Source organism: Lissotriton vulgaris, chromosome 9 (assembly GCF_964263255.1).
Source record: "Lissotriton vulgaris chromosome 9, aLisVul1.2, whole genome shotgun sequence".
In the NCBI taxonomy this organism is placed as follows: Eukaryota; Metazoa; Chordata; class Amphibia; order Caudata; family Salamandridae; genus Lissotriton; species Lissotriton vulgaris.
Window position 1 is genome coordinate 474,187,445 of NC_141697.1, and position 21,631 is coordinate 474,209,075.

At 41.8% G+C, this 21,631-nt stretch overlaps 1 protein-coding gene across 4 annotated transcripts in view; it reads right to left on the reverse strand.

The window, feature by feature from the left end:
• Positions 1–10,438: 10,438 nt before the first annotated feature.
• Positions 10,439–21,631, reverse strand: part of MTHFD1 (methylenetetrahydrofolate dehydrogenase, cyclohydrolase and formyltetrahydrofolate synthetase 1) — a 347,252-nt gene continuing 336,059 nt past the window's right edge. Inside the window, exons 26-29 of one of the 4 annotated variants that reach the window (XR_015299949.1) lie at positions 18,290–18,442; positions 12,828–12,941; positions 11,268–12,660; positions 10,439–11,217 (exon numbers count right to left, since the gene is read on the reverse strand). Coding sequence is in view for 2 of the 4 variants with exons in the window: in XM_086937931.1 (XP_086794057.1) it covers positions 12,852–12,941; positions 18,290–18,442 (243 nt within the window). In the remaining 2 variants the exon portion in view is untranslated. Of the gene's footprint in view, positions 12,664–12,827; positions 12,942–18,289; positions 18,443–21,631 lie in introns of all 4 variants that reach the window. The other 3 variants (XR_015299948.1, XM_086937931.1, XM_086937930.1) reach the window with 3 other exon arrangements.

The following is a 21,631-nucleotide window of genomic DNA, read 5'->3' on the forward strand; positions in this document are numbered from 1 at the left end:
GGGTGCTTGCCAGCTGGATGAATTCCAACTATCTCCAGCTGAACGCAAAAAAGACCGAGATAATGATCATCGGCAAGAAACCGGAACTTTGGGGCGACAAATGGTTGCCTCTGGAACTGGGACCTACCCCGACTCCGGTAACGGAGATTAAAAATATGGGAGTCTGGCTAGACCCTGCCCTTAGTTTTGTCTCCCACACCAAAATAACTGCCGCCAGTTGTTTTGGCATTCTGTGAGGACTCAGACCAGCACTGAAATTTTTTGACGCCGCTACCAGGCAGCTGGTGTTGCAGGCGACAGTGATTTCCCGGCTTGATTACGCCAGCTCTCTTCTGGTAGGGGTGAATCAAGCAGAAATTACACGGCTGCAACGGGTCCAGAACGCGGCAGCCAGAGCGGTGGTGGGTCTGCCCAGGTTCTGCTCCGTGGCCAATACCCTACGCTCCCTCCACTGGCTTCCAGTCAAGCAGAGGGTCCAATTTAAAGTGTTGTGTCAGTCTTATAAAATTCTCAAGGGCCTCTCGGCCCCGATTCTTAGGAATCTTTTGACGCCCTATGTTCCTGCCCGCTCCTTGAGATCTCTGGGCCAGGATCTGGCTGTTGTTCCTCGGTTTAAACTCAGTCGTGCTGGAGGACGCTGTTTCCGCGTTCGGGCTGCTGCCTTGTGGAATTCTCTTCCCTTAGAGATTCGTGCATCTGATAATCTCTTTTTATTCCGTAGAGCCATCAAGACTTTGTTATTCCCCTGAGTTTTTCTTTCTGAGTCCATGGTCCCTTGGTTGTGTTGTGTTGGATACCTTGTCAAGCGCCAGGACGCTCCTTCACTGGAGCAGCTGTGCGCTGAATAAATACTCCTAACATAACATAACATTAATTTCAGGGCTCGCATTTTGCCATGGGTAGCCTCCACTATACCCAAGATTATCTCCAATGTCCCAGCATTTTTTGCCCAAGTGACCCTATGACGAGAATTACTTCTAGCGTTTCAGGGCCTATAGTTTACCATATCCCAAGAAGTACCTCCAATGTGCCAGCTGTAGCATGCTACTTTGAGTGACTACCACAAGCCCAGAATCATATTGAGTATGCCATGGCCTGATTGCATGACATACGTGGCTGCATCCTGGACATCTTGAATGGTCTGTGTCAAGTTAGCTCGGACGTCTTGTAGAGACCATGAGACCATGTCCTATAACGCATGGGAGCACCTACCCAGCAAAGAGCTGGCATTGCCTGACCAAAGGGCAAGGCTAGCATAATAAAACATCCTCTTCCCAAACCCTTAATTCTTTTTTGACTTTTAACAGGGGTCATGTTAAAAAGAATTGGGATAAATCATGTTAGTAGAAGCGTGTACTACCAGGCTCTCAGCAGTAGGTTGCTGCATAAGGAACACGGGATCCCTCTGTCTGTGATGTGCTGCAACCTATCTGTTCACAGGTGGGCAGGAGCGGAGTTTAGCCCAAGTGGCTGTTGTTGAAAGGCTGTAAAGGTTTAGATGAGAACTGTCCAGGCAGTAAAAATGTATGTGATGAGGTTGGTGTTCACCTCAAAAGAAGGTAACTGTAACTCTAGACCTCAGGAGCTAGAATGAGGACTTTGGAGAATGAGGTTGACTCTTCCATGTAAGTCCCACAGAAAACCCTTACCATTTGTCACTGGAAGTATCCATCTAACTGACATCTTGTATACCCAGATAAAATTGTCTTTATATTGTAGGGACAATTCCTTCACACCATCATCACTAAGAGTTGGATGACTCTGCTCAGAGTCTGGTCCGAAAAGCTGTTGGAACACTGAAGGACAGCTCCTAGGCATAGATAATGCCATATAAGTGTCGAAGTGTACTGGGCGCTTCGGACTGGCCCTAAGATGCATCTTCGGCCGAGGTCAAGTCAGATTTGGTTCGGAGTTGGACATGACAATGGGATATTAGTCTTTCTCCAGAGTCGGCAGAGTCCCCAGCTCGAGGCTATGTGCATCTGTGGGGCTATCGGATGCAGAAAATGGCAAGCATGGCTTCTTAAAGGTCTTAATTTGTTGTGGTGTATTCCATGGCTCCGTAATATCGGGGTGCTTCGTAATCAGCTGTGGATTGGCTCCTCAGTAGGGGCCAAGGGGCGAGACTGAGGGGCACCTTGATGTCCTTGCAACTTCTCAAGGAGTGGTAGGCAAGAACGAGGCCTACTTGGACTTCTTGCGCTTCCTTTTGGATTTGAGCTTACCGGTAAACGTGGACGAACAGGTCAGTGTCCTTGTCTTTGACCAGAAGTGACCCTTATGTGACTTCCTGTGGTGTTCAGTGACCCTTGCACATCTTGGGATCGTGGCCGTAAATCGAACACCAGAGACACTCTGTTTGGGTATCTCTCATGGACATCTGTTTGTGACAGTCCCTACGAGTTTTAAACCCTGTAGTTTTAGGAAGGGACATGTTCCCTTTGACACTGGAAAGAATTTTTTAATAAGAAACATTTTGCAGCTAGGTCTCCATCCATGTACGTAGTCTGGGAAGAAAGGAACCAACATCTGCAATAGGGTAGCACCGATATGCAGTTCCAGCCATCACTTCTGGGGTGGAACGTAGTGATATGGAGCTGCATGATGCCGCCCATTAGGGTACATTGGGTTATGCCATCTTCCTGATCCAGCCTTGTGCCTGGGGGTATTTTAAAGGTGAGGAATCTGCAGTTAGACATATCCATCAAAATAGTAATTTGGTTGCAAATGATCAGCGTCAGATTCCCGTGGGCAAAAGCACATTCAATGCCTATAACAAAGCTTTTGCTAAATGAGCCAATGTGACATGTAATAGGCTGCATCAGATTTCCTACGGTTAAAGTTTAACAGGCATGAATAGCAGTAAACTATCAACCAGATAGGAACTAATGCCACTGTAAACAAAATAGCTGCTGTCAATGATTATCTATTTTCAACTGGACTGACCATGTTAGAATATGTTTGATAACTATGGAAGACACGGATAAAGCATTTTCAGGGACACTGCAGGGAAGCCAAAATCTGAGTTGGGCGAAAAGTACAAAATCGGTCACATTTGTTTTTAACATGTGTTGTGGCACATCCAATTAGGAGACGAGCACAAATACCACCTGAGACTGTTTTGAAAGGGCACTTACAACTAGGTTATACTGGCTTGAAATGGCCCTCTGCACTAGGGGTAATAACTAGCACATAATAAGGCACACATATATTTGCACAATTATTCCATATTTTCCACACAACTAATTTGCAGGTGCTAGTGCACATCGAATGTACAACCTCCCACTTGGCCTCTATTTCTTTGACATTAGGGCTAAATCTGCTCCTACGGGCTCATCTTAGAATTTTTATTTTTTATATGACACATTATCTACTAAACACCAACATAATGCCCAAAAAATATTTTTTAAATAGTTCTATTTAAAGCTTTTTACTTGTTTTCATCAATAGCAAAAAGTGAATAAAAATTAATTTTCCTAAAACACATACATATTGTTACAAATTCTTTTTTCCACATTACTCTTTTTTTCTACATTTCATTAATCCAAAAATGGATTGCCATATTATTTTAAACAGTGCAAAACACAAATATGCAGTGCACCCCTACAATTGTGCCAGCAAATCAAATGACTCAACTATATCCACATTCATTCTCACTCATACCATACACACTAACAATAAGCCCTGAACCACATATACATCATGGTCAGAAGGGGACAGCGGTGTTTGAGATCTCCATGAACATATCGTGGGCCGAGCGCATATGACTAGGTCAACGTGCGTTTCGTTGAATAAGCCTTATCTTGACCATCTTCTTCAGGACCTTCTCAATGCATATGCTGTATGGGTACCTGTGATATGTAAATTACATGTCTCAATAGCCGATATTTAAATTAAATGTTCCTTGAACCGAATACCATGCTTAAATAAAAAAGGGGGACGGGACAAAAAGCTAAACCTAGTTTTATATATAAAAGAGTTAGAAAAAATGTGTAAAGAGGATTTAGGAAGTATGATGCAGAAATTTCCTAGCCAGATCATACCTCGTGCATAGTGTTAGCAAACACACCATCATCACCAAGAAAAAACAAACAGTGAGTTTGTACAAGTTTGGACTGGTTTTTGCAATAGACCTGCTCTTGACACCCATATCACAATGTGCTGACAGGACATGCACAGCTAGGTCTAGATGTTTCAATTTATAGCACTTAACCTGTGCGTACGTGCATACAAGAGAGAGAAGAGTGCAAATTATGCTCTGTCATGCTCTATTATGACTTACAGACAAATATTTTGTAAGTCGGTAGATCCCGCTGCTAGTGATTGACTAGCAAACTTTCTTTTGCTGGTGGATCCTCTGAATAAGAACGAGAGTCTCTCCTTATTGGGCAACTTCACTAATGCCTACAACGTGTTTAGAACAATGTAGAGACATAGTTAATAATGGTACCTCGTCATAGGAGTGTGTCTCTCGCGTTCTCATTGTTTAATATACTACATTATATGTCATGTGCCAATCTACCTTGCCATGATGTGCACTCCTGTTGAAGTTTGTGTCCTCAAATGAAATAAGGGTTATCAACCACTTCTGTGGTTACATTTCTATGCCTGTACGAATTATAAAGGTATAGTTGTTCATGCTGTAAAAAACTTTCTCTGGAATATGCATATATTTTTTTGGTATAATGTTGGTGTTGAGTAGATAATGTCTACTTTTTTTTTTCAAAGATGAGCCAGTAGGAACAGATTTAGCCCTAATATCAAGGAAATAGCGGTCAAGTGGGAGGTTGTACAATAGTATTTTTGCTGTGGTTGTTCCCCCTTTTCTCCCAGACCGTACTTATCTTTAGAGGGGGCCCCTTCTATAGAGCAAGCTAGTGCAAATCTGATACTCAACATTTTTTTTATATAATGTAGTTTTCCCACTCCATATTACCTCCAAACCCAAATGCCTTGTCAACAAATAGATCATGGTAAATAAGGCATACTGTGTCCCACACTGGACAACACCTAAACTTAATTACATGAAGATTGATCAATGAAGAGTATAGCACTGTTAGAAATCTGGTTTCTGGTTGGCATAGGTATGCACCCTGTTCAAGCAAGAACCACAATCCTAGTAAGGGTATGCTACATACAAACTAAAAGAATCTGTGCTCACCCTCTGGTAGCTTAGGACAGAGCAGTCAGACTTCTCTCAAGAGGCAATGTGCAAAGTATTTGCACAACTCACACACACAGTCAGTAACAATAAAAACACCACAAAAACACTCCACACAGGTTTAGACAGTTATACAATCATTTTGTAAATAAATCAAGACCAAAAGAAAAAAATCCAATAGAAGTTAAGATATGAATTTTTAAAGAATAAAAGTGTTTCTAGTGATTAGGATATTAAGCGTCTAGGGGGGTTATCTGGTCAAGCTGGATGGGGCAAAGTCAAAAGTTAAGGCTGCACACGATGGAGTGCAGGCCGGCTACAAGACCCACGCAGGCCTGGTGAACAAAGTACCTCCATGATCCTTGGTCGCAACGAGATGCGGGGTGCAAACAAGCGATGCGTTGATGTTGAGCCCACACTTGAAGTGATGTGTCTATTTTCTTTACGTAGTGGTGGTGATGTGTTGGTTCCGTGAATGAAGCGCTGAGTTTTTATAAGCAGTCGAGGGGATACATCGATATCTCCACAGTGGTACGGCAGCGATGCATGGTTCCGATGAGTCAGGCTGCCAAGGGGATGCGTTGGTTCTGAAAGAACTGCGCTGATTCTACTCCTGCAATAGGGTTGATGTGCCGGTTCTGCTAAAAGCAGATTGAAGATGCGTCGATTTTTCTGGTGCAAGTATCTGTGCCCACTTCCAAATAACCAGGCACAGGAAGAGGTGTGGAGACTTTGATAGTCCTGAATCTCAAGCAACAGGAGGTAAATAAATAAGCCCTTGGAGATCACTTCAGTTGCAAGGCAGAATCTGGCTCTCCCTCAGCAGGATCAGAGATACACAGGCGGGCAGGGCAGCACAGTAGAAAAGCAGGCCTTCCAGGTCAGCAGTCCAGCAGAATGTCAGCCCTAGATGTTTGAATTCAGACGTCCAGGACAAGAGGCGTTACCCTTGGAGCACCCATAACATTTTCTGCAACTGCAAACACTTATTTTGGATTAAATATCACAGCTGTGCACCAATCTCCACATCATTTCTAGCCCTAGATGTAGTCCAGCAGTTCTTCTGAGAGTCCAGATGTAGGTCTAGAAGCATCTGATTTGGTGGGGTCAGAGACCGAGTACTTTTACCCACTACCTATTCAGATGATTCAGCCCATCCAACCCTTTCTGCCAAGGAAGAGCCATCAGAATGCAGATGAGTACTTAGACACACGTAACCTTCCTGTGGTTATGGCTGTCTTGAGGGCATGCACAAAGTGTAGCTATCATGCACCTTAGACGTATATTGGAGACAGGCTGCAGGCAGCAGGCACACAGAGCAGTAAGAGCAGAGTAATGCTCACTTTCTAAAAGTGGCATTTTTAAAATAGAAATGTTAAATCCAACTTTACCAGTAAAGAGGATTTACCATTACCATTCCAAATATTTAAACATGATACAACTTATCATTTCTAATCAGAAATTACACCTTAAAAGTGTATTAAGGAATTCCCAATGTCAACCTATGAGAGGAGAACACATCACAATAGTGATAAACGAATTAAGTAGTTTGTCACTACTAGGACATGCAAACCTTAAAAGTACATGTTCTACCTTTTATTTTCAGAGCCCTCTGCCCTTTGAGTTACCTATGGTCTATGTTGGGGTGACTTGTGTGAAATAAAAGGAAACATTAAGGCTTGGCAAAGGGTGTTAAATGCTAAATTGAAGTGGCAATAAGACTGCACACACAGTCTTTACAGTAGCAGGCCCGAGACATGTTTCAAGAGCTACTTGAGTGGGAGGTACAATCAGTGTTGCAGTTGATTTACAGGTCCAAGTACATGGTATACCACTTTACAAGGGACTTACAGGTAAGTTAAATTATACCAATTGTCTATACACCAATGTTATCATGTTTAGGGAAGAAGCACATGCACTTTAGCACTGATCAGCAGTGGTCAAATGTTCAGAGTACTAAGGGCAACTAAAAGATACATCAAAAAGAGGAGGGAAGAAGGCAACAAGTTTGGAGGGAAGACCACTCTAAGCATGACAAGTCTAACACGCACGATATGTGGAAATGGTCCATTTTAAAGAACAACAAACAAGTGGGCAAGACTAAAAGACTTTGAGAATCCTGCAGCAAGAAAAGTTTGCTAAATTAGGAATAAAAATGAAACATGCATTAAACACATTCACCCTTCACCACTGGTAAAAACGAAACAATATTTAAAGACACTTTTACAGGCGTGTGCAGGTCCTTCCCAAAATATTTACACGGCAAATAGTAGCAAGCAAATCCACCAAACAACTGATCTAGCAGACCAATAATTGTGTATGGTAAAAAAAAGATTTTTTAAATTTTTTTTTATAAAGTTAACTATTACACTTCAGCCCTTTTGGTTAAAGCTATTACATTTCTGAATATTCCAGAAACAATTTGCTTTGTCTTCTTGTTTAACAGTGTATCGGGGTTGCCTTAAATGTATTGCGTCCAGTAGGACTCGGTTCATGGTGCTTTATAACAGTGCATTCGGACCACTTTCAAGGATTCAGACTTTATAGTTAGCAGGCAGTCTCTGCTGGATGTCATCCTATTCACGAGTTTCTCATGATGAAAAGGGTCTGAAGATAAGGTTAAACTCTATAGTCTCCCTCTCCCCACCAATACCAGGCCCTCAGTGCCACAGCTACACAATCCCGTTTAAAAAATGTAAGATGTAACCTATGCTTAGGCACATGGGGCCTCAGTCAAGAAGTAAAGTTCAGCACAATGGGAGTTTCTGCTAGTGTCACCAAGATAGGCAAAACGTGTCTGAAGCTGACTGGGGTGCAGGGTGGGGTTTGGTCCCCGAAAAACTGCAGTCTCTTAGATTTGAATACTGTATGGTCATAAGACAAATAGGCCACCACTTCTGCATGTGGCTATAGGCAGCACATGGCCCTGGAACATAGGAGCCCTTTTGACCACTGTAGCTAGAATAAATGGAGACAATTTTAACGAGAGCAATGAAAACTGAAAATGTCTGACCCAATTATATTAGAGTTGAGGCTGATGTACCTGAGCCAGAACTATCAGTAAAGGAGACTTGGGCGAGATACTCAATAAGATAACATAATCCCTCTTTATAAAGTACAGATTCACATTCACAACCAAAGCAATATATTGGCACTGACAACAGATGTGCATTGTTACCCAACCCAATAGTGCTCATTTTATCATACTTGGACTGATTAAATCCTGAGTTGACCTGCTTGAATTCAAACATGCAACCAGACCACATGCCTGCTCCTGGTTACTCAGTGGACTACTGCACCCACTCCAGGGACCGATGTTTGACTCCCAAGGTCACACGTCCCATCCAGTTCACGTGGATCCATTCCCACCATTCATCCGCCTGCGGTCAATAAAATGAGTCCCACTGAGTTGGGTAATGAAAAATTCTAGTTAAATGGCACAAAGAGACCTCTTGGGTTGAACAGCTGATTTACTAATGCACATTATGTTAGTAGTAAATAGAGGCTCCTCCAAGCATATACTGGGTTTAAAGACTGGTAAGACCTAATACAGAATGAACAACGTAAAAATCATCAAGTGGAGTCATTCCAGGGTTAGCAACCCCAATAATATCGTGTGTTAATAACATATGTTAATAATAACGTCTTTTGCACAGCACCCCATGCATGTAGGTTCTAGACCCCGTGTGTAAGAGGTGTTACTATTACACGGTAAAGAGAGGTGTCTAATGATGCTCAAATTATCGACCTTCGAAGGATAAAAGGCAATGGTGGTGCTGCCATCAATGCAAGGTTGTGACCTGCAACTGCACAGCAAATCTGATAAGGCTCAAGGTCTTTACAGACATGGAATCAAAGGCAAAATCCTGGTTGCCTCGACAATGATCTGCTCATACATTGTATAAATATCTGTAAAGTCTTTGCCTGTACCGTCTCCTATTGCATTAGTTCTCACTGACGACTCTGAATCTGTGCCCCTGAGACATCACTATCCAACAACTACGGAACAATGAGAGTGAAGCTGATGCTTTGGTGTATGTTGCATGATCTATCATCTTTCACATTTATGGTCAATCCAACTTGGGTGCTGAATAATCACGTCACCTTCTATACCTCATATCTGAAGGGACTTGAGTGGTGTCCCTGGTGTGTGTAGCTCTAGAAAGAACTGCAATTTTAAGCAAGGAGTCTTTTGGACACCTACCGAAGAAATTGTAATCCCGCTGAGAGATCACTGCGGGAATGGTTTAAATCAGGGTACAGCAATGCAAATGTAGGGCTACCCTAGTTTTATACATCTCCAACTGCCTAAAAACGTCTTGAAGACAGCATGCGGAGAAAAATGCTTTATTGAGTTAGTAAATAATTTAAGGTATGTCCGTGCACATACCAGCTCGTTTGAGCACCATGGATAGATCTTCTGTTGTCTTACTCAATATCCGGGTTTACGTAGCCACAGTCAGTGAGCTAGTCAAGCACTAGTATAGCTGTGAAAATAGGTCACAAAATAAGCAACTTTACAAAGTTCTCAATTTTAGCGGGACCAGCTACAAACTTCGTTGGCCCTGCTAGGCTCATGTGCTCCTTAGTGTGATGGAAACAGCGTCACCTCCAAAAGTATTACTCTTACAAAGGGGAAAGCGAAACCAGAGTACCTCCAAACACTGCTACAGTGTTAAGGCCATGGCCTCATGGAAACCTCAGAAGCATGGTGTAGGTTCTACTTTTTGAAAGCAGAAAGAGGAAAATCATTATTGATTTTGGCAAGCACAATATTCACATATTTCCTGCCCCAGGCACAGCAAGGCCGAGTGAAGAGATGAATAAGAGCAAATAAGGTTTTCGAACCAAAGGCGTGAGAGCAACGCTGCATGCAGCAAAGCTGAGGAGGATTTGAAGGGAGAAAGAGTATCGCTTCCAGGATCCAGGAAGGACAATCTTTGTTGGACTATGTAGACCTCATTCGAGCCACTCCTTGGAGCTCCATGGACAATTTTGCATCCATTCTGCAGCTCAGCTCTCAGCTGTGTAATTTAAAGGAGACAGCCGATGGTGGACGCCATGGTGGACGCCAGTTACTCTCATCTATTGGCTGCGTGTGAGTATTAATGCTTGTTATTCCATTTGTGTAGTCCACGTCGAGTTGGAAAGGATCCATCTAATGATTTGACGTTTTGATTTGTATGAACACTTAAGAGTGGTATATTTAAAAAAAAAAGAAGAAAAAAAAAGAGACAACCACAGGGATAGGAACTCACATTGTCATTAAACCATTCATGTTTTCATACAGGAGTTTAATAGATTCATCAGACAAAAATACATTTATATGCCAATGATTATTACTCGAAGTGCTACTGATAAAACTAACATACACAACATATAAAAAAATTACTTAAAGGGCTTAAAAGCGACAGGCAGACTTGAAAGAGCACATGAACAGGATTTCGCATAAACAAGTCAAATGAATCAGAATAAGTAAGATAGTAAAATAATATTAACAGCCATGATAAGACAAATAATCGCCTCTCCCCTGCTATTAACACAATGAACAAATTAATTGTATCCAACGAACCACCTACGTTTAGTTGAATAAATCTTGCCTAGACAGTCAATCTTTTTGATCAGAGGGAAAGTTGAAATGCTTGGCTAAACGATGTCAAACCCCTAGTTAAAAGCAGTAGGATGTATTTAATGATGCATTAATTTTATTCTAACCACAAACATTCTTCCCGGTCTGAAAAAAACAACAGCTAGTATCTCTTATAGTCTTAACTTTACAAATATGCGCAAACATATTTCACAACTTGTAGATCACTCCCTAAGAGATTTTACTGTTTGGTATTGTCAAGATTCATACATGAAACCAAACAATGCATTGCTTAATCATTCAAAATTCTTCAAAACAAAGTTCCCAAAAATTTTTAATAATCAAAATCATAGGAGATTAGATTTATATAAACTTGTTATTTCTAAATGCCTCTAATAACAATGTTTATGCCACTTAAAATAAACCTCTTGCTACAAGTTTCTTAATGCACAAATTACCAGGTTAAATAGTAGCGTTGGTTAGTCTATAATTTTCATACGATTTCGGTGTATAAAATATGTTTGGTATAGGCTTGTACACACACGTATTGCGTACAAGGGTGTTGGCATAATGTAGATGAACCAAACTTTTGTAACTAAATTTTAAATGAAGTAGTGGAACACAAATGGAATTAGAGTTATTTGTGCAAAATGAAAATCTATTTAAGTATCTTAAACATGGTGTATTAGATGTATTTAAAATTACAAATAATTATAATTCTGATTCCCTATATTGTTGTTCATGAACCAGTTTTTGGAACTTCAGTTTGAAGAATTAGATTTTCTGATGAACGAGCAATGAGCCTGTAGTTATGAACTGTTTGGGTTTGTTTTTTTTTTCTAGTGTGGAGCATCACAATCTCAGTAAAGTCAATTGAGCTACCCTGAAGAATCGAGATACAAGTTGTCACATTTGTAAAGTTAAGAATATAGGAGAATATACCTGCTACTTTTTATTTTCAAATGTGGTTCATAGGTATAATTTAACAATATATCATGTAGTGCTTTCTACTTTCTTTTCTTCATTAATATAGTGCAATAAAGAGGCTTGAAGACATTAAAACTAGAAGTGTCTTGTGCAGTTGATGTGAGAAACCTACCACATTCGCTTTGCACACTCGATCTGCAATATCCGGCTTGGGAAAAGTCACTGCTTTAATGTTCCAGGTTGAAGAATGATGGAATGTGCACCTACTAATTTAACAATTAGAGGAATCCTTCGGCGAACAGAAAGGCCACACGATAATTTGATTCTGTTGATTGGAGAGACACAGCTAGCTTCCAGGGAGTTTCCCTCACATTGGGAGTTTTAAGGACGATTTTTGTAAAGTTCTGATAAAGGAATATATGCAATGGTGTCCTTCCCAAAGAAACTGGAAAGAGGAGGATTGGCTTCATCTGGTACTCTAGTACGTCCACTATTGTATGCAAATGTTCATAAACCAAGAAGTGCAATAAAAAATGGCACCCATCATCTTTTATCCAAGCCACTTGAAATCAATTATTTCAACTAATGACAATGTATCTGCAGTATTTATGGTTGCAAAAAAAAAAAAAATGCTTAAGTTCGAAAAACGTGAGAAGACTTTAGGGTGATGAACTGAAGACTTACTTATGGACAAGAAACACTGGCCATCAAATGGGAGGTTTTTAGTTTAGTCATTAATTACAAAAATAAATTTGATGGCCCCATAAAATTGTATTAGATCCGTTTTTCATTTCGATTTGAAAAAGTCTCTTGATAAAACATTTAAAAATATTTTCAGCTTTAAAAATTACACTAAATCATTTGTTTTAACTAGCTGTATAATGTAACGCTCCTGTTAAATAGTTTTTGTGCGTATTGGTTGATTCCTCATGTGCAGATTTCAATGATGTGGAGTATGATCTTTGTTTACTTTGCTGCTTCTTTTCTGCTAAAGAGACAAAAATTAACAAGTAGCAATGAAAAACATGTCAATGGTTATTCAGTCAGAATCACATTCAACTAACAGTAATGCATGACAAAACAGATAAAGAAGCAAGAGGTCACAACAAGTGTTTAAACGTCTGCAAAAAAAAGGTCACCGACAACGTTTACCTTAGGATAGGAGCAGATCTCTTCTTAGAACAGACCATTCACCTGTTCTGTCACAGGATCCAAGTCAATATCATAGAAACATGGGCGTGTAGGGAGTCCTGGCATCGTACTCATCTATGGACAAAAAGAATCATAAACAATCAGGTAAATCTTTCACTAGATAAATATATGTTGTGCTGGGAAAGTTTGGACATAGGCAGTTACAAATCAATCTCAGAAAACAAACAGTTTTAATGAACTAAAATGACCTTATAATGTGCTATGGCCACACTGGTTCTTGTGGGCACTGCCACACAATGGGAGAAATTAAGAGCCAACATCCCACCACACTCAAGCAGACAGTGCAAGTGATGACATACTGGGGATATGAATTAGCACACTAGTAAAATATCGGACTATCTGGAAATGAAATGCCAATTTCCATGAATGTTCCGAAGGCAAAGAAATCAAAAGGTGGGAGTGAAGCAGGGTAGGAATTAATAAAATGCACCAGAAGCACTGCTTTGAGTGTATGTAAAATGTTCTAAGATGTACCATCTTATTGATTGAATCAAATTGTTTGAATTGTTTGAAGATTCAGCATGTTTGATGTTGAGACCACCCTTTACCTAAACCAGTCAGGGATACACGCACCGCTCCTTTAAAATCCGGGGCCTCTCAGTTGTCACTGAAGGCTTATAGTATGCTTCCTTTATGCAAGCTTGGATGGGTCTGCAATATGCCAGTCTGCAAGGGTAACTTTTTCTTTTTTTACCATTTCCTGCTCAAAAGTTTGAGTAGTGGCCAGCATAATGAGTTCTAGTATGACTGTTTTTAGGGTATCTGGGGGTCTGAAATTGGAGCACAGCTTTAAAATTAAGTGTATGTTCCTTTTTGCGTTTGATTAAAGTTGTCATCTTCTACATCACTGTAGTGTTTTTGCGGGGTGGAACATAGTTTAATTTTTATTTATTTAAAAAAAGATTCAGAACTGACCATTCACCAGACTAACAATTGTTTAGTAGGTAGATAAGGGACGTGAGTTGCATAGCTGGCGTAGGAGATGGCAACTCTGGCTCCCAAAATGAACTAGAAGGCGTGCCACAGATGTATGTATGTATGTATGTATGTATGTATGTATAGGCATTTATATAGCGCACTACTTACCCGGAGGGTCCCAAGGCGCTTCGACTGCTGCGAAACCCTTCCTGGCTTCCCTGAGAGATGGTCCCTTAATGGGTATCTCCAGGGTGAGACCGGGCATCCCCGGCGGTCTGGTGGGGCCGTTAGTGAAGATGAGGCAAGCTAATGCCCAGAGTTGCCGAGTGTGATCGCTGATCAGAGTGGGCACCGAGGCGAGAGAATTATCGAGTCCGCTGACCCTGGTCCAGAAACCTGCCGCGCCGGGAATCGAACCCTGGTCCCGGGCCGTCCTCTGCTCTCGGGTCTGCCGCCTGTAGCCTATGTCTCAAGAGGTATTCCAAACACAGGAGGTTACATGTGAGGCAACTCCTGGGGAGGAGATAGTCTAATAAAGATGAGAAGTTCACGAAAGATATCCACGTACGCCTATTCAATCTGGGTCCACGGACATGTTAAGTGGAAGGGGAAGTATAGAGGTCAATAATTTGGAGGCTGGCCGCTCAAGAAGATTATGCCCTAGAAAAGCTCCTTTTGTGTAAATTGCAGGCAATGCATACCACTAGCAATGGGCTATTGTACCCAGCCCCGAACTGGGCAAGTCAGGGTCCAGGGTTCATACAAGGCTGTAGCTACAGATGACAACAACTGAAGGGAAGGAGTGGCCCAGTTACCAACAGGAATACAAAGATGTGGCTGGCTCTGGAAGATGCATTGGCTACGACATCACAGGAGAGGCACCAAGAACTCTAAATACCACCAAAGGACGTCATTACAAAGTATGTTAAACAGCATCAGTGGCAGAATGATTGCAGGAAACTAGACATGGAATACCTGATCTTGAGACTCAAACAGAACCCCACAGCAGTCTCATCGACCAGCTTTGTGACATGGAGCAAGAGATGCCAGGGACTGCACAAAGGAAAAACACAAAACAGACTGGATGGAGGTAAGCTGGACAACTTAAAGAATCTTTTCAAGGAGGGCTGGTAGGGCGAAACTAGTCCACGATGGACTACCAAAGCCAAGAGTTGTTAACATCCTATGTTAAAGGCTCACAAATGCGAACACACTTGAGGAAAAATAGGGCAGTGGAAGGGGGCCTTGATACAGACGACTGAAGTCTTCAAAGCGTATTTTCTCCAAAAAACTGGATCTTACGCCCACCAAACTGCGAACATGTCCACGCCTTGGCCATGTTTACCATACCCATCGCTAATTGAAAGGAAGCACTTTGGAGACAGTCCTGGAGGGCCTTTATAAGAAAGCCCATCATCTGCAGTACATACGGGCCTGGTTTTCCTCACTTTGCAACTCAGGTCTTTTTTTTACTGGTGTGACAAACTTGGAAAAATGGAAGCCCAAAAAATTCTGACGGCTATTACATCAGATATGAAATGAAAGGAGATGGTAAAAAGTGTAATGGGCTGAGTATTCCACCAGGAAGGCCATTCAGTTGCTGCTCAAATAATCCAACAAAGTGATCTCTTGCTCTGGCTCCTTTGACAATGCCTAGTCAATGACATCAAACACTCCTGACATGCCCATGAAATGAATACAAAATTGTGATCTAACCCTAGTGAATGCAACTCCTGCCAAAGCGGTTTTCAAGGGAGGTGGCAACTTTGAACGACAGAGAACTGCCAGATGCCCAGGGTGGACTTGCACGTGCATGTGAGTACATTTTCTATAACTGTATGAAGTAAAATGCCCAGTCCTGGATTGTACTACTGTCCGTACATTTACCTTTGACAATGCAATGTTTACCTTGCAAATCTAGACTATGCTATTCCAAAGGTATTCAAACTATTAATTTCTGTATTTTATAGTAAGGTATGCAGTCTCTAATAGCAAAGGTTTATACATTGCGCTACAGAAACACTATATACATACATACATACATCCATACATCCATACATGTTTAGATGCTCTGCACAGAAACATTTCACACCATGGCAAGGAAACTTATTTGTGCTACTGTGGGAAAAGCAATCAGCCTTTTTATTAGAGTCGTATGATATACCAATGCCCATATTTTAACTCGTACATAAAAAATTAAGTTATTTTCATAACTAATTTCAGGAACATTCCTGAGAAGTCTACAGTCAAAAAGAGAGGCATGCTAAACGTGCGGTATTTCAAAGTAGATTGTCGCTCACATAGAACCAATTTGCGTGAAATAAAAAAGAAAAATTAGAAAAACAATGAAACGGAAATACCACTATGCCAAACTCGTGCTATTTTTAAAGTCTGAAATCCTACAATTACAATTATTTTGTCCATATCTAAGGATTCATTACACAATATTTTAGCACACTTTTAGAGTGTCTGGTATGAACTGAAATTTTTCCAGGTACCAACAAAGGGTGTTACTATCAGGGCTTTAAGTGGGATGGAAAAACTGGGTGGGCTCTCAAAGGGATGTGGTCGATGTAATTAAGAGCGTGGCTTAAAAATACCCATGCTAAAAATCTGTGCTTGGCACAGTGTGCCACCCCACTGGTATTTTGCTGCTTCTGTCATTGCACCCAGACATATAATACAAGTAACATTACACCTACAACAAGCCAGGGCTACTGACTTTGTCAATGGGTATTAGTTGCATAAGAAATATGCAACAGCTATGGCTTTGCTGTATATAATATTGAAAATGTTCCGTACTGAAATGATGAGACTGTGAAAGTACTATAACGAGTCTCTTTGAAGTAACATCAAAGGCAGTGAAGGATGGCACTGCTGCAGTTAAGATTTTTTTATCATCCTGAGGGTGAGGGCAAAAACTGGGGCCTTAATTTGTCGACTTCAAAGGATGAGAGACAGAATTGCCTGCTCAGGACCCAAACTGCTGACCTTGAAATTACACACTTATCTCTGCGGTGGATGCATTAGTAAAGTTTGCTATTTTACCAGCTATACACGCCAATTACAGCTTTCAAGGCCGAGGCATTGATCCTCCCTACCAGCAGAATAAGTCACCATAGCACACATGAGGAAAACTGATCTAATGTCAAATCTACAGAGGGTTGCACGCTGCAGTCACGGGTGGCGTGTGCCCAACAAAACCGCGGCTCTACAGAGCAAAGATGAGGCAGCGTGTAACTTACACTGGTAGTACACCCTCGAGCACAACTCCAAAACGATTGCAACATCCAAAGGATAAGCTGAGTAAAATGCTTAATGTAAGAGAAATTACACTTTGGACGTGGTAATATCAAACAATATTCTGCTTGCCTAATGATTGTGCCTGGTTTCCTTTGTTAAAGCAAACACAAGAAGATGATGGACGGAGCGCTGACACTTTTCAGACCCTCACCCCCAGTCACAGATCTGGGTTGAATCCATCATCGTTCTTTAGCTCACTTCGCCACCTCAGTTCAGTCCCAGCTATATGCAAATCAGTCTTGACCCTGTGGCTCATGGGAACTGTCCAGCCGAACTGCCAAGCCCGGTCTTCCATGAACCGGAAACAAGCCTCCTGGGACCGGTTTCGGAGTAAGACCCCTTATCAGCCAGGCTAGCTTGAATCCAGTTGCAAATTGAGCAAGGGACCCAAGTCTGGGCATACTTTTGGTGGCAGGATTTCATGCACATACAGAGTTTTGTTGATTTTCTCTTCCTCAAATCCTACAGCTGATTTAGCTTGGCCCTCCTGGTTACGCCCATCACATCCTAGGGCTGCTTTTGCTTGGCCATCCTTCTCACAACCCTTTCCGCACAATAGCAGGTGGGTTGGTCCCGCACAAAACAAAGTGTTTTGGCACTTAGCTTCTGGCACAATGTAGATTTTGCACGAGATAGGTGAGCCCCGCTGTATGTGCTGCGCCCCACAGTTTAATCTTGAATGAGCGCTAAACTGCATGGTTATTTTAAGGATTTTGGGGGCCCCCAGAAAAAAATTATAGAGGGCGCCTGTTCAGAGCAACGTATTTACCAATTGTTCGGCTAATTTAAGACCCATTATGCCAAACAATATTGAACGCTTCGACCCGGAGTAGTAAGTGATCTATATAAATCCAATTGCAATTCTACGTTAAAGACTGAGGTAGAGAAATAGAAGAGAGAAAAGGTTCCTTTTCCCAGGGACTCCTTGTAAGGTGGGGGCCCTGGGCAACAGAGCACTTTGCCAACGCCTTAAAATGTCCCTGCTAAGCTGCAGTAAATGTGAGCCTGTGTTTAAGGAAAGAACTATCAGGTCGGCTGGTTGGAGATTGTAGAGCACGCTGGTTGACTGATACACGGAGAAACACTTACCACAGGTGGCTTATCAGTTGTGTGCATCCCTCTGAATACATTAAAAGACATTATAAACACAATCACGTTTCCAAAAGCCTTCAAAAGCTCACCGTTCCGACTAATGGATAGAGGAACCCTGCCCCCACGCTGGCTCTGACGTCACGAATTGGCAGCACAAAGCCCGTGGGCACTCCTTTCCTCTCCGGGTCATGGGACAGCGACAAATGCGTTTTAGCCATGCAGATTGGCAGGTTTCCAAAGCCCTGGGGACAGGAAGAAGCAAAGTCCTCGACGTTAAAAGCAGCTGGGCTTTAATTGGATCAATACATTATTGGTTTGGCTTCGCTGCCTGATTCGTTAAAATGACAGCCTCATCTATAACTTGTGACACATTGAATGCATCTCTTAAATGAGTTCACCAAAGAGATTGGCGATGATTTTCAGAGCATCAACATAACAGCAATAGAAGAGTGCAAGCTAAAGGTTTAGAATGAAATCAATGGAAGAATACCAGACTTGCGGCACCAATACAACAGGGACGTGCACTCTTCCTAAATAAATATGGTCAAGAAATACCTTTCGTACACAGTAGTGGGTCAATGAACTGTTCAGGAAGCCCGTGGTATGGTCAAAATGCCACTCGAGCATATATTTGGTAGAAAATCTGCTATTTTTATTGCATGAAAGGAAATGGCTGCTACCTATTTTAATCTGTATTAGGATGCTAGTATGTAGGAAGGAACCCTTGATTAAGGACAACAGAGTTGCAGAAGGCTTCTGCCCCAACATTCTGGGCCTGATTCACAAAGGTAAACGTACACGTCGGTGTAAGTCTACGATTGTTTGGTATTCACAAAGGGATTTAGTGCCCAAGTATTGCCACAACTTCAATACACTTACCACTGTCATATCTTATTAACACAGTAGTGGAAGTGAACCAGAGAGAAACAAACCCTACCTGTTGCTAGTAGATATATCTTTTATAGTCTTTAACTAATTGAACATTTAGATATATTGGGCAATAAATAGAGTTGAATGTAATGTTCTTCTAAAACTAGTTCACGGATGTTCTCAATTCTTCTGGTTGCCATATTTTACTTCTGCTTTTCACCTGAGCGGAGCATAGTTAAATATTCCAGTGGTAAACCAGTTATAGGACAGTTCCTCTTTAGTGGTTGTATCCGGTGTACATTGTTCTCATATACTGCCTCAATGATCCTTTATATTTCCTTATGTTTTGGTTTCTGCCAGAGAATAATTTGGTTCCGGACTGTACTCTCTGCTAACTTTAGAATGAATAGTATCCCCCCCCCCCCTTTGTATGACTCGCACCGGTCCCGTCCGCAGCGGCTTGTGTTTCGCTGTTTTTGAATGTCACTATAAGCATATTAAATACTGAAGTTAAGCCTGCCCTTTTCAAAGTACATGTGCTGCTTTGGAGGCTTATATGTCCAGCGCATACAGTTTGATGGAGTCAAGATCTTCAAATTTGTAGTGTCTTTCATTGTCAATGATTGTGAAGTTTTGAAATGCTATTGCATTTGCTTTTTCGATTGTGCCTTTAGATGCTAAAGACCTTTCAAATGTAGCTTGTGGATGTTCCTTTTTGTGTTGTCTACACGATGAAGTGTCTATCAGGGTCTTGGGATGTTCTGCAGGCAGTGGCATAGCTAGGTCTTATGCCGCCCGTGGTGGCCCCTGCATTTGCCGCCCGCAACAGCCAAATGTAAGAGCAGGGGTGGGGTTGGATTTAGGAGGAGAGAGGCAACATCCCCAAAACTCATGCCACCCCCCTTGCTACGGTCCTGTCAGCAGGGCGATGATCATCACAGTAGCAACCATTTTTATTTTTTATTTACTATATACTTCCTCAGAAGTTTCAAAAGCCATCCTTCAGAGTCTGTAAATACTCAGATTCCTCACATGACTTTGCAAGCCTCTTGACTCATGTAATAGTAAACAAGTCTCTAAAGTACTTCATAAATCCAGGTTTTTTGGTGCCATTGGACTGGCAGGATGAAGCTCTGAGGACAACAGTAAATTTCAGATCTTTCTAGAAGAACCAGCAATTGTCTACATAAACAGAGAAGGTTGATTATAAGTCTAAAGTCGATAGGAAGATCCTTCCATAACTTGGGTGGTGAGTTACAGAAGCCCTCCTTTCCAGGCTATGTGAATTTAAGGGTCCAGAAGTTAAGGCAGATCAACAGAATGGAGTGTGTGAAGTAATGAATCGCTTTAGTTGTTATTTCATTAACTATGGAGAGATACTGTGCACAGCATGATGCGTTATGCACTTCACCTTAAGTATGCACCACACTTTTATGGGCAATCAGTGCAATTGCATGAACAGAGGTGCAGCCAGGTGACATTTTTGAACCTTTAATAAACAATCTGGCCTCTGCTTTTTGAATGATAGATAATCTGTCCTTAGCCCAGGTACAGGTTATTGCCATAATCAATGCTAAAACTAATAAGAACTGTGACTACCAAACATTCACTATTTTTTACTTGATACAAAGGTTTTTTATAAGATGTGGTTGAAAGAAGCAGGAAGGTGAGAGCACCATTACCAAAGGCATCAGCGATAACTCCTAATTCAACTTTAAATCTAAGTTGTGCACTATGTACTCAACAACTGGACAGCTTCCATTTCAAAAGACAAGAGACTGTGCTGCCAAGATTTCTTGGGGACCCCAGCCATCATGCCTTCTGGTTTCAACGCATTCGGCATACGCAAATTTGATTCCATTCACAATAGGATGTCTTCTCTCTGTTGTGTATTTAGGTGTTGAAGCCTCCATCTAGACTTGGTTACCCAAAATCCCAACAAGATGCGAATCTGTACAAAACCCAATGTTTCTCCCTGCAATGTCTATGTAATTTCTTGTAAATGTAAATGTAAATGTATAGGCATTTATATAGCGCACTACTTACCCGGAGGGTCCCAAGGCGCTTCGACCGCTGCGAAACCCTTCCTGGCTTCCCTGAGAGATGGTCCCTTAATGGGTATCTCCAGGGTGAGACCAGGCATCCCCGGCGGTCTGGTGGGGCCGTTAGTGAAGATGAGGCAAGCTAATGCCCAGAGTTGCCGAGTGTGATCGCTGATCAGAGTGGGCACCGAGGCGAGAGAATTATCTAGTCCGCTGACCCTGGTCCAGAAACCTGCCGCGCCGGGAATCGAACCCTGGTCCCGGGCCGTCCTCTGCTCTCGGGTCTGCCGCCTCTAACCAGTGAGCCACACTACTTCACTACTTCTTGAAATCATAATACTCACTATAAATGTGTTTCTCATCCTGGTCCTGAGGAGGCCACCCCTGGTTATGCACTCATTTCTTTATATTTCAATACAGGCTTAACATATGCAGTGCTTTCTCCACAAGTGGACAGAGTAACCTGCAAACAAACCTCTCATTGAAAGATATTTTAGAACAATTCTGGTCAAATCTTTT